This window comes from Pyxicephalus adspersus, chromosome 7 (assembly GCF_032062135.1).
Source record: "Pyxicephalus adspersus chromosome 7, UCB_Pads_2.0, whole genome shotgun sequence".
In the NCBI taxonomy this organism is placed as follows: Eukaryota; Metazoa; Chordata; class Amphibia; order Anura; family Pyxicephalidae; genus Pyxicephalus; species Pyxicephalus adspersus.
The window spans coordinates 31,584,120-31,597,376 of NC_092864.1; the positions used below are offsets into that span (position 1 = coordinate 31,584,120).

At 44.2% G+C, this 13,257-nt stretch overlaps 1 protein-coding gene across 1 annotated transcript; it reads left to right on the top strand.

Moving 5' to 3' along the window:
* The first annotated feature begins 1,860 nt into the window (after positions 1-1,860).
* Positions 1,861-7,362, top strand: CRYBA2 (crystallin beta A2). Its single transcript, XM_072418015.1, has 5 exons — positions 1,861-1,876; positions 4,834-4,999; positions 5,975-6,116; positions 6,603-6,745; positions 7,113-7,362. Exons 2-5 carry the CDS (start codon positions 4,842-4,844, stop codon positions 7,258-7,260), a joined length of 591 nt encoding a protein of 196 aa, XP_072274116.1. The 5' UTR covers positions 1,861-1,876; positions 4,834-4,841; the 3' UTR covers positions 7,261-7,362.
* Positions 7,363-13,257: the final 5,895 nt, after the last annotated feature.

Genomic DNA, 13,257 nt, shown 5'->3' on the forward strand with positions numbered 1-13,257 from the left:
GGGCCAGCATTGAAAATCCACACCATGTATCGGGACCAGCAATGATAACCTTCACTAAGTATTGGGGCCAGCACTAATTATTATTAAATAGGATTTAATAAATGATAATCCCCAAGCCCCTGCAATAGCATACAGTCATTATTATTGCCCTAAATACCCCTGCCCTACTGCTCCTGGCAATCCTTCCATCAGCTGTACTTACTACCTCTCTCTAATATCAGGGTTCCTTCTCCTTTCCTGTGTCACACATTTCCTCTACCTTGGCATCGCCGGGGCTTAGACCAGATGGGTCCAATCTGCTCCTCCTCTCCGCTGCCTAATCAATACATTCAGGAAGCAGAAACAAGCAACATTGTGGTGAGCATGGTGCAAGCAACAGCAAAGCCCCCAGCAGGAGCTCCATGTAAATGTCAGGCAAGAGAAGGGGACCAGGAATCCCCTAAAACTTTTTAACACAGGGGAACCCGAAATAACTTTCAGGTCTTCAGGAAACCTCTTCTATAATTACTTTATCTACAGCTCACAGTATAATATGGGGTGGTCCTATGAAAGAATTCTTCTTATATTGCTGGCCAGTGGGAAAAATGCCACCCTTACACATAGACAAATAAATCATTGGGGTCACCTAAATTGACCTGAGAGGCAAAAATTGCTCATTGCTCAAGGAATCCCCAGCAACCTCTGGAGGAACTCTGATTGAGAAACACCAATCTAGATTTCATAAATTCGCTGTACATATGCTGCAGCATCACAGATACTAAGTAAATACGATGAAGTTACAGTTACACAATCAATGAACTGCTATACATGAGTAAGGTTTTTTCTATGTTATAGCAGTGATTCCGACACTGGCAGAAACTCAGAATTTAAACTCTGCCGCATTGGATTCCCTTTCTTTGCTTTTATAGAGGGTTGTGGCTCACATCGGGAATATTGCCAGTGCAGCCCAATGGCCAAGACAGCAGACATGAACAGCTGTCAACATCCACCAGCAAATAATATTGAGGTCCAAAACTGGGCGATTTAAAACCTTATGAACATGAAATCTGGCTTGGAATTTCCAAATTTAGACTGATTTTTTAATTGATCCGATCAGATTCAATACAACTTTTTTTCAGTTCCGCTCACTACTGTTGGTAAGAGAGATTCTGCAGCATTTTAGCCAACTGGGGGCTGACAACATAGAAGCAGATGAGGAGTCTTTTTTGGCAATCCTGTTGCTGATAATTTGCTATCAGAATCAGGATTTCTAGCATGATAGCCCCTTAATAAATCAGATTCTCTATTTTTTAATTAAATTGATTGATTGAAACATCCTAAAAAGTAAAAAAAAAAAAAAAAAACAAATATATAAGGACTTATAAAGGGAAAGCTGGAATGGCAGCAAATGATATGAATGAAGTTTAATAGCAGAGATTTCCATGAAATGCATTTTATTGGAATTTCCACTTAAACTGCCCTAACCCGGCTTCCCCCACTTTGCCAAGCGAGCCGCGTTCCAGCAACACTCATTGAAGGTGCCAGGGCAGCAGGACTGACAATAAAGCAAATAAAATGGACATTGATGGCATCAGTCATTCGCCTCATTGTGTCTGATCCCGTACAAACACAAAGCAGCACTTTCCATTGTTCCCACTGATCCTCTATTACAATAAAGCCGACTGGATCGCACAGCAAAGTCTGGCCTACAGCAAGGGCCATCTATCCCCCAGCTCTCTGTGCCCCCATTCTCATACCCCCTCCCTCCGCCTGTCATGCTGAGTGTGCAGATCCATTCTGCAGATTCGGCACTATGCGGTTTGTGGGTGGGCATATATAAGGGTGTAGGGGGCATCTGAATTGCAGACCCATTGCATCCAGCCCCTTGTACACTCAGGTAAGAGGCGTGCTTTGAAGTGTCAGCCCAGACTTGTAGCACAGAATCGTCCTGACCCTGAAATTGGGTTTGTTGCTTGTGACATCTCCAAAAAGTAAAATGATGAATATTCATTGCTGGGTTTAGATAATCTATGGAGAAAGACAACTATTTCTTGAGATTCGGCCTTAGTGATTTTTGCTTTTTAAAGCCAATATGGATCGGAGCAATTTTTACATTTCTTCTATCAGTCTGTTTATTTGGCGATAAATTTCTTATTACTGCAAATGGAAATATAATACATATTTTGTGTTAGGGGGCAAAGCTATTTTTTGTCAGTGTAATCTTTCAAAAAGGAATTCATTTTAGTATTTACTTGTAAGGTTTCTGTAACCTTTGCTATATTGATATTACGGGTCATATCTTTGATGGTTATATCAATAAAATATTAAACACAATGTAGCAAAACATTGTTTCTTTCCGACTGCCATCAAATGCCATTTTACACAGGAGCCTCTGCATTTGACAGCTGCTTCTGCTATGTATTACAAAGGGATTATCAGCTGACATTTTGACAGCCGGTTATTGTTATTAGGAGGAGGGGTGGAGAGGGGAAGAAAGAAGCATAATGTAGAATATAAAGACATTTTTGGGGTGTATATGCTTTATTTAAAGTCCTCAATTGGCTGAAAACAGTCTTTAAAGTACTTGGACCTGCAACAGGCCCATCTCTAGGGCAGCTAGGTAAGGGGGGGCAGTAGAAAAAAATTGAATTTACAAACTGTGATCATTTAATTCCTTGTTTTGTTTTCCTTTTCTACCCATCCCTGGAAATTTGTTACTAAATTCAGCAAGAGAACTGTAGTGGGAGAAGGGCAGAAGGAGTGTAGTCATTAGACATTCTTTTATTCATAAAACAAATATTTCTTTTCTCTTGTTTGCAGCATGCAGAGTTATTTGTGGCTGTAAATGTGAATCTCCAGTGTTTGTTCTTCCTAAAATAATTGCACAAAAGAGCTTGTAAAAAAAAAAAAGTACAGCCTGGCAACATTCAGTTCCACCATTTCTGAAAAGAAATACAAAGGCAACTTTTGCTGACTTCTACTATTGAAAATGTCTTTGGATCTTTTAGAACACTTCACCAAAGACAATGATTCTTCACTGCTGACTAATAAGCAACAGCTGAATAATGTGTATAAAGAAATATAGTTTATGTTATCTGGGAAAAAAGAAAAGCCCCTGCAATGGCAACCCCTACAGAAATAAGCACAGAGGGATTTTAACCAATCTCTATCCCAGGGTCTTTGTTGTGCCACATGGCATCCCTAATTCTTCTTCCACCAGTTGTTCCATTCCTAGTCTCTTTATGCCAGCGCCAGCCGGTGATAGCACCTTGTTGGGACATGGCTTGTGTTGCACTGGTGCCACCACCATGGGCACAGTCAGATATGGCTGCTCTGCCCTCCTTAGCACATAAAGCAAGTGACATACCCAGGGAGGAAAAGATGGCATAATGCAGAGACCAATTGCATAAGGTCAGGTCAGGACAGATCCACAGTGTACCATAGGGGAATGGGAAGGTACATATCTTCTGTGCTCCAGGAAAGGTGACTACTGATGGGGTTACATTTTGCAAATAGATTCTCCTTGAAACATATAGTGATGTGTGGCAACCAGGTGGTGTCTTGCTTGCTAGGGGTTGCCAGGTTCCTCCTGTTTGGAGTACCAAAATGTCAACGATTTCCATTATATTCTATCCAAAAATGACTTACCATCCTTTAAATATAAAATATTAGCTGGCAATATTTATTCCTTTTACAACCCTCTAATAGGCCTTATATTTATATTTCCAAATATATTAAAGGATCAGCTATATAACCTCAGATATACAAAATATTATTATGGATATAGAGGAAAGCAGCAATAGGTAGTATTGTATTAAAACATTCTTGGCCATTGAAGTACCAAGCAGTTGATGGTTATTTTGTGAGGCCTGGTTGTGTATTCACAGTTGAAAAATATGTTTTTTTTCTGACAACGGACAGGAAAACACACAATGCAGGTCCGCAAACAGATGTCGTTCAAGTGTGACAGTGAACTGCCAGAGACCAGGACATTCAGTTCATTGTAGCTGCAGGGTGACTTGTACAAGGAACTTTTATACAATTTATGGGACATGGTGAGGGTTCCAGAAGATGTGGTATAGCAGGAAGAAATATAGCGGGGAAAGGTTTAAATCCCTATCAGATTATTTTTTGCTGTCTGTGTACTTCCCTTTTTGTCTAATAAAAGGCAACAGAAAGGGAGAATTCCCCTTGTTAGACAGGAGACAGTTTTGGTTTTCATATCACTTAATTTCTCAGTAACAATGATCAGTAACAAGATAAATCTGGCCAATAAGGGCAAAAATTGGGTTTTTTTATGAGGTCACATGTGACCAAAGCCATGGCAGTGGAAGGGTGGCTGTATGGACAGGTAAGCTGGTCACTTTCTAAACTGCAAACTGCAGCCTCTTGTCTGCCTTTAACCAACCTTCCAGGCATATTTCTCCTACTGGTACCAATGATGAAGCACTATTCCCTCTACAAACACCAATGACAGGACACTTTTTATCCCCCTATTGTCAATTTGGAGCAAAATCTTCCCCATTGATGTCTAAAAAGGAGCACTAATACTTCTACTGACACCAACAATAGAACACGGTTTCTTCCACTGACACTAATAATCTGACAATATTCCTCTTGTTAACACCAATGGCTCCTGACATTTTTTTTGTTAATGTTTATTTATTTTGTTGTTATCACGGTAGTTTGATGAGTAAACTTTTGTAAGCTTCTTAAACAATTTCAATAGAGCAGGATGCAGAAACCCAAAATATAACTGATGGTTCTGCAATAGACCTGAATGCTGTGCTTCTTGTAAATTCTTTCATCCATGTAAATATTAAATGTTTCTCCCCCCCCCCCCCCCACACACAGCAAGCAGAATGACCAGCCAGCCAATGGAGACTCTGGGTCAGTGGAAAGTCACTGTCTGGGAGGAGGAGAACTTCCAAGGCAAAAGATGTGAATTCCTCATGGAATGCCCCAACATTATGGAACGAGGGTTCCGCAAAATCCGTTCCATCAAGGTGGAAAATGGACCGTGAGTATCTCTTAGGACAAAACAGAGAATCCGGCATTCCATAAGGGGAATTTTACAGGTCCATGTGTTTCAATAGCAGTAACTAATATTGTAGTTTATAGGAGATCATGAAGAAACTAAAGTGGAAATCCAGGCAAAACATTGTTTTTGGTTTTAGGTTCTCATTTCTGTGGCCTCTTTTAGGGGATTCACCCTTCTGGCATCAATTTTCATGTGTAGTTGTCACTTGAAAAGAATCAAGGGGTAATCTCCCAACAGAGACAGATTTTTGGGGGGACACTCTTCTTATATGTAACCCAGACCTTCCCATTACCATTAAAGTAGAATTCCAGCAAAAAAAAAAAACTTTTCGATCCAATGTGGAGGGTTAAAACCTTGTTTTATTGTAAGAAAAATTTTTTGCTGCTTTCCTAAAGAAAAGTTTTACCTGGAGTTCCACATTGAACAATTTCCTGTAACTGCGCTGTGCAGAGTAAAGAGATTGGCAGACCTTTGTAAGAATGTCCAGGGTGACTAAAGCTACGTACACACGGCAGATTTTTATCGCCCGATAATCGGCATCGGCCAATTATCCTGCCGGATCCACGGACGATGGACGACAGCCGATCGTAATGAAAGGGAAGGGGAGAGCGCGCAGCAGTGTGCCGCTCCGTCGCTCTCCCCCCTCCCCTCTCCATAGAGCAAGAACGGTGCTGTATGTACAGCATCGTTCATGCATCTTGCAGCCCCTTGTCGTTGGAAAGGATCGTGAAAGATCCTTTCCAACGACAAAAATTGCAAGTGTGTACGCAGCTTTACCCCAGTAGAACCAATTGATAAATGAAGAAACTTACTTTTCTATAGTTGGGCCCAATCTGTAAAGGGGGCTCCTTTGTCACAAGTGATAAGGTATCTGAATACCTATACCCTACATACTATGTCCTCCCACAAAGTTCCGCAAAATTCTTCACATTGTCTCTGCCTCCTTTATTTTAGATGGGTCGGCTTTGAGTACCCAGAATTCCAAGGACAACAGTTCATCCTGGAGAAAGGAGACTATCCTCGCTGGGAAGCATGGAGTGGAAACACCGGCTACAGAACTGAGCACCTTCTGTCCTTCCGACCTGTGAAATGCGCTGTAAGATAAAATGTTTTATCTCTGTTCTGTAAACACAAGGGCCAATGTGCTCCCAGCTACCAGTGCCAAAAAATACTTAGCTTGGCCCCAGCTTTGGACCCTCCCTAGAGGTGCAGGAGATGTCACAGTATCCCACTAATATTTCTCAGGAAGGTTGGCCATTCTAAACCCCACAAATGCTCTCCAGCCACAGGAATCGATCCTTGTGGTATCTCAGGTTCCCATCATTCCCTCGAGGTTGTGGTGAAGCACTTTAAATTCAATGGCACCTCATAGGAGGGTGAAATGTTGAGTTCAAGGTAGTTTCTTTTGTTTTCGGAGATTTCATGTCTGTTCTGCCCTGCTGACAACCACACCTGCTTCATCTCACATATCGGGGTCAAAGGGAAAGGAAGTGAATTTAAACTAATTGTTGGCTGCACTGACACATGGCCGCTCCCACATTGCCCTCACCTCTGATATGAAAATGTCTTCCCACCCCCACAGAACCACAGCGATAGCAAAGTGACCCTGTACGAAGGAGAGAACTTCCAGGGCCGCAAGTTTGAGCTGTGCGATGACTACCCTTCCCTGCAGGCCATGGGATGGTGCAACAAGGAAGTGGCCTCCATTAAGGTCAACTCTGGAGCGTAAGTACCTGAATTTGTCTCCTCTTTATTTAAAAATTGGACCTGTGTCATGGCCATGCTTAAAATTCATGTTTCAGCCTGGGGTCTGTAGAAAAGGCTTTTCAATACATATGCAGATTCTGACTTTTTTAGAAAGTCTAGAGCCACCCCTTTCTTGGTTGCCCCTCCCCAGTCCACATCTAGGTTCCTCCCCTGATTTTCCAGGCAGGTGGAACTATTCCATAATTATGCCAATAGGCGGGGCCTTGGCATTACATGTGTATGGAAAGAATGAAAATAATGCAGTGTCCCTTTACGCTTGCGGGGGCCAATGAAGGCACTTGAAGTTCATCAGCTTGCTCACCTCTCCTATTTTCTCTTTTTGCAGCTGGGTGGCATACCAGTTCCCTGGATACAGAGGCTACCAGTATGTGCTGGAAAGGGACAGGCACAACGGAGAATACAGGAACTACAATGAATATAGCACTCAGGCCCACACTAACCAGATTCAATCCATCCGCCGCATCCAGCACTAAGGAGAGAGTCTGGGACCTCACAGCCACCTTATTGCCCCATCCCTGCCATACAGTGACTAGGAGCCAAGCTGAATGCAATAAATACATCTTTAAAAATACAAACATTTCCTGTGTTATTTGTTCCTCTGCCAAAAGAAAAAAATAAAGCAGCTGTTTAATCATTTTTACATATCATAAAAGATATAGCGGGGAAAGTACCTATGACCTGCTATCAGCTTCTAGCAGTACAGCAGGGCTGAGATGGGAAAGAAAAAAAAGCATTACATAGAATGAATCAGTTTATATGCTGTTAGAAGGAGTAAACAAAGTGACAGAGAACTGAGTGCATCACTTTTTATTGTCCAATCACAGGCTAGGGGCGGGTCCAGGAGGTTCTGGGTTTATAGGGTTTGGGTAAATGATGATGGCCAAAAGACTGAGGACATCTAAAGGCAGAATGAGGTATTGCAGGGGAGAATTCTGAATTGCCTGCGGCAGAAAAGTCCATTTGGTGATTGGCCAAATATCCATTTCAGTCCCAGAACTGGCAGTGTGGCATGCTGGTACATTTTATAATAATTTACATCTTCCTGCACATGATTTGGAACCACAGTGCACCCTCCTCTGGGGCCACCAATGAATGTCTTCAGCCACCCCCTAATGGTCATGTGTGGATAAGACACAGGAGGCAGCTGAAAGCAGGAATGGGGTGTGTGTGTTTGGGGGGGTATATTATATGCTGAATGCCGGTGCCAGGAACACCAGTAGGGGGGCATTAAAATGCTATAAATCAGTGGTCCCCAACCTTTTGGAGCTCACGGACCACTAAATCTACAGACTCAGGACTGTGCATGTGCGGGGAGCCGTGCATTACTCAAAGGGGAAGAATTTCCGGGGGCATTAAAATGCTATAAATCAGTGGTCCCCAACCTTTTGGAGCTCACGGACCACTAAATCTACAGACTCAGGACTGTGCATGTGCGGGGAGCCGTGCATTACTCAAAGGGGAAGAATTTCCTTTAGAGTGTTGCCAGAACTTGCCCACTCTCCCATCGTAGGTCTGAGTCTGCGATGGGAGAGTGGGTGAGCTGTGTCCAGAGACACAGCCCGCCCACTGCCCTGAGCCTGCGGTGCATACGGGAGACATGGTCCACGACTCTGGCCGGTGCCCCCCCTCCAAGCAAGGTCCATCATCCCCCTTTCTCTTCTCTGACCCCGCTGGGGGGTGCACAGGCCGGAACCGCAGTCTCCCTGCTCTCGCGGCCCAGCTGTCAGACAGACTGGGGGTTGGGGACCCCTGCTATATATGACTATAATAGAGGTGGAGCCCATCAATTTTTACTGTAGGGCCCAGGATTTCCAGCTACATCACTGGTCACACCGATCAATGTCTGAATGGTAAAGGATCCTTACTGTGAGCCACCATCATAACATATGTACTGACCTGTAGAACAAATCTTTCCTTCTTCTTTCCTGCTTCTCACAATGAGCATTTGAAGCTGCAGCAAATCAAATTCGGCTAGCCTTTTTTCTCGGGTGTAGGACATCCAACATCAGCTAGCCTTTTCCTCTCCTACCTGACAGTCTCTGACCCCCAGAAACATGATAAAGGAAGAATAAAGTCACATGTTCATAGGGGACATAGACCATAAAAAAATTGTCCAAGCTACAATATACAAAATGACCACTAGGGGGCGCACACACGTCACTTTAACCTATAACCCAGACAGATGGGGAGACTGACTCTGGGTGACTCCAATAAATTATACAAAGGTCACCATGGATTTAATAGGCCGGGGCTTCTCGCCCACTTTGCTGTAACATGGCCTTCAAACACAGAGTCTTCCTGGAGACCGAATTACAGATTATTTCCCCAGCACACCATGACCACTTCTTGTGATAAATCTGGAGTTTTATTTTAGGTTTGAAGGAAAAAAAAAGCAGATGTAACCCAATCACTGAATGATGTCAGTGGGTACAGGGTGACAACGCCCTGTCCATTTTTCTAAATTGTGCTCCTGCGTTGTCACCCTGTTACATGGGCTGCAATGGGGACCATCTCAGCACACATTATACAGCATGGTCCACTGTTGTCCCCAGCAGGACATCTGCTCTAAAAAAAATCAATGCAGCTGTAATTTAACTGCATATAGACAGGAAGTGGCTGCAAATAGGCTGCAGCACTACCTATCCCCCTACCCATTATCATTAAAAAGCTTCCTTTGAGCTCCAGTCCATACTGATAGGGTCACCAGTGTGCTACAGGAAAATTAAAGCATTTCCTCAGTCTCCCGCCCTTCAAACATTGTAATTTTGTAGCAAATTGCAAGCGGAAAGGATGTGACAGTGGCTGATCTGTGTCCATGATTTGTGAACACAGCTAAGTACTCCATAGGCACCAAGATTGTGTAATCTCTGAGCCAAAACCCCAGTCCAGGGAGTTGATGGTGACCCTGAATGATGCCTGAACAGAGATGGCACCATTCTTCTGGAGAGAAATGTAATGTGGGCACTGTAAAGGGAGAGTGCTGTGACTTCTGTGAGAGGTAGATAATAGTGTCTCAAGTGAGCTAGGAGAGCCATGGATGAGGGGGTGCCTAGCTGTACTGTGATTGGGGTAGAAGGTGGATTCCCTTCCAGCAATGTGAAATCTATTGGCATCAGTGCTGACATTTTAAACTGGTTCTTTAGGATCAGGATTTTAATTCCTCTGGAATTATGGCACAAACTAGAAAGAGATTTTGCCATTGTGACAAAATATGGGGAGTCATCTTGCTTCATCTTTTGCCCTCCCAACAGGTGGCGCTCTCCTCTCCGATGCTTTGGGTTGTGGGCGAGCCCTTGGTGTCCTCACTTATAATGCGAGTGCCTGCAACCCATAATAGATACCACCTTCTAAAAACAGAAAATACTTGATACAATTTTGAGATAGGCAGCTTAATTAGTGAAATAAAAAATTCCCCAAATACCTCTGAGATGCAGCAGAGCAAGAGGTAAGTTACAGAGAGTAGAATCGCCTATCCTGTGCCAGCATGCTGCAAAGGATTTATTGCTTTGTGTGTGGAATCAGCAATCTCTCTGCTGAGCTCAGACACGCCCCCTGCCATAGTTCTCCAATCAGCAACATTGATGCTCCCTGCTAACTGGTCAGCAATGGGCATGGCTGAGCTTGTTGACCTCTGCAGAGAGGCCACTGCAAGAGTACTCATGAAAATGTATTGATGTTGTAAACAGAATGCAGGGCGCAGTTTGTGTCCCCGAGGATGACCCCGTGGACAGGATCCCCAAACATTGCCGTATGGAAAAATTGGATCAGAGCGGGATCTAAATCTGATGTCAGGTAAAGTAGTATGCATCTATGTATGGATATAGGGAGGTGCAAAGTGCGTGAGGATCCCGGACCCTCCTCAGCCAACAAGGGCCCCAAAAAGGGCCCCAAGTCAGCTTGACAGAGGGGCCCCAAGTCTGTTCTGCACGGACCAAAATCCATAATTTCTCTCTGAGTTTTCTATCCACCCCACTTTGATCCAATCTTTCCATGGATGGATCCATATGGAACAATCTCTGGGCCCCCCCCCCCCCGTACAGGATGTTCCTCCTCTGGGGACACAAGCTGCTCAGATCCTCCACCCCGCAGGCTTTCAGGGGATAAGTGAAAACAGACAATTGTGTACTTTTGTCTCCAAGTGAATAATTCATGGAGACGATTTTAGCTGTAGGTAAAACTGACACAGCACCTGACTGGCGAATGGGAGGGGAGAGGTGACAGGCGACATATGTATCCCGCGTATCCTGGAAAGAGAACATTCACCTGGTTAACCCTTTCACCGCAGGCTGCAACCAATCTGAAAAATGATACAGAAATGGGTGAAACATTGCGAAACAAATTCCTACTTGGAATTTTGGCAAACATTTGGTAGGTTGGTTTAGCAATGGAAATGTACGGGGCGCAGGGGCAGACATAGGGAGGTGCAAAGTGTGCCACTGCACAAGGGCCCAGGCCCTGCCCCTCGCAAGGGCACCAAATCAGTACTGTACAGGGGCCCCCTGCTAGCTACGTCCGCCACCAACGGGATGAATTATATAAATGTGTCTTATTCTTTTAGTACGATTGTGCTTTAAAAAAAGTGTGCAACCAAAATAATGTCCTTGTGTCCTTTATGTTCACCTGGTGATCCTGCCACCAACACACTTCTGTTCTAATGTGACAACGCTCACTGCAGCATTGTCACCTGACTGAACCACAAGTCATATACTTTGTCTTTCATTGGATAGAGAGGAGGTGCTTTGTAGTTCCCCAAAAATGACCAAGAAAGCTGAAAACACCACTGGAGATTTTAGTTCACAGGAAGTGACAAGGGCACTGAATTTCTGGAAGGATCAACAGGTATTTGCTGTGCTTGAATGCTGATAGTAAGAAGATGGAGAGTCCCTAACATTGAACCGCATTAGAGTCCATGGGGGGTAAGGTATGTGACCCTTTCAGCAGCAAACTGTCCCTGGAAATAGCCCGGTGTCCAGGCAGGAGGAAAAGAACAGCCTGTGTCTGATATAATCACGGTGATATGAACATCCTCTTGCAGGGGGCCGGTTACCAGGATGCAGGAAGGTTCTATGTTATTGTGATTACACTGAACAAACAGCCCAGATAAACAGCAGGTGCAGCTCTATGTTAGCGGAGGGGGGTGGGGTGGGGGGAAGGGAGGGTGTGAAACCCGCACACTGACCAAGTTGCCGGACCGGCAATATTTGATTCATCGACCCAAAGCAGGGTTCACCGACCTGTTACCTGCAGGTGAAAAGGAACTTTTTCTAAGAGATTGAGTTGCTAAAATTTTAATTTTAAAGTTATATGTGCACCGCATGGGTTGTTCATGCTGGTCACATGTGCTGAACTCTAATACGTGATTTGCTACAAATGCATGGAGGAGCCCGTACCATTATAAATGATGCCAAAAATTTAAAAGTCCAACAGTTGGTCCAGGTAATTAATTTCCTCTTGATAAAGAGCACCTGTGCGTCCCCAAGGCAGACCTTTGGATTTTTGATACATTGGGCTGATTTTTTAAAGTTCTTTAAGACTGGAGAAGATACACTATCATGGGAGAACCTGGGAGATCCAGCAAACCTGAAATGGATTTATTAAACATCATTGACTATTGGTTGGCAAATATTTTTAATCTATCCCAGGTTTGCTGGATGCAGCCATTGCTGGGGTATATGTAGGCTGAAAATGGCTGCAAAAAAGACTGCAGGAGGTCAGCAGCCACCATGCTTAGTGAAAAATGAGCAAGCGTCCAGTTGGCATTGATGAGTGTTCAGTGGTTTGTCATCAACCCCACCCATTCTTTGTCTATTGGAATCTGTTTGATGCATTAGCTCAGAAGTTGCAGTTCCTGGCAGTTAGGAAGCAGTAGCCTTTTGCCTCTCAAATGCCCATGTGATCCAAGTCTTACCCCCCTTTCCCACACTCCCCTGCAGCTAGCGCTGTTCTCTCTGTGGGTGGCTTCTTAGCATAATGGGCCAAGGTCTTTTAGCACTCAAAGCAAATATGCCAATGTATGCCCCCTATCCACCATGATATGTGAACTACATCAACACCACACCTATTCCATTTCTGCCCTTTCTTGCACCCATCCTGCTGAAGTTCCTAATGTATCTGCCCTCTCTGCCTACCCCTCGGACCGGGCCTGCATACACTTACCACGCGTTGACTGTTGCCTAATTGCACCAAGAACATTCATGTAATGCCATATTCCTGTCCCTTTGCTTGAAGACAAACCCATTGCCCATTTACAAGAAAGCTATGGGTTTTCTTTTTGCCCACATTCCAATTTTTGCCCTCTTATTGTTCGTTATGGCCCCAGGAGCCAAGAGAAAGGCCTGCTACTTCTGGGTATGAAGGGGGCCATGTGACTTACTCCATGCGACCCAGCCTTGAGTGTGACCCAGCCCCTGGCAAATAGATTGGCACCAGAGGGCGGTTAAGGTGGTCAACCATAAAGAGAACCTGTATGG

Coding starts and splice junctions, on each gene's coding strand:
- CRYBA2 (XM_072418015.1), top strand. CDS start 4,842: ATGACCAGCCAGCCAATGGAGACTCTGGGTCAGTGGAAAGTCACTGTC. Junction 5,000..5,974: donor ATCAAGGTGGAAAATGGACC/GTGAGTATCTCT, acceptor CCTTTATTTTAG/ATGGGTCGGCTTTGAGTACC. Junction 6,117..6,602: donor TCCGACCTGTGAAATGCGCT/GTAAGATAAAAT, acceptor CCACCCCCACAG/AACCACAGCGATAGCAAAGT.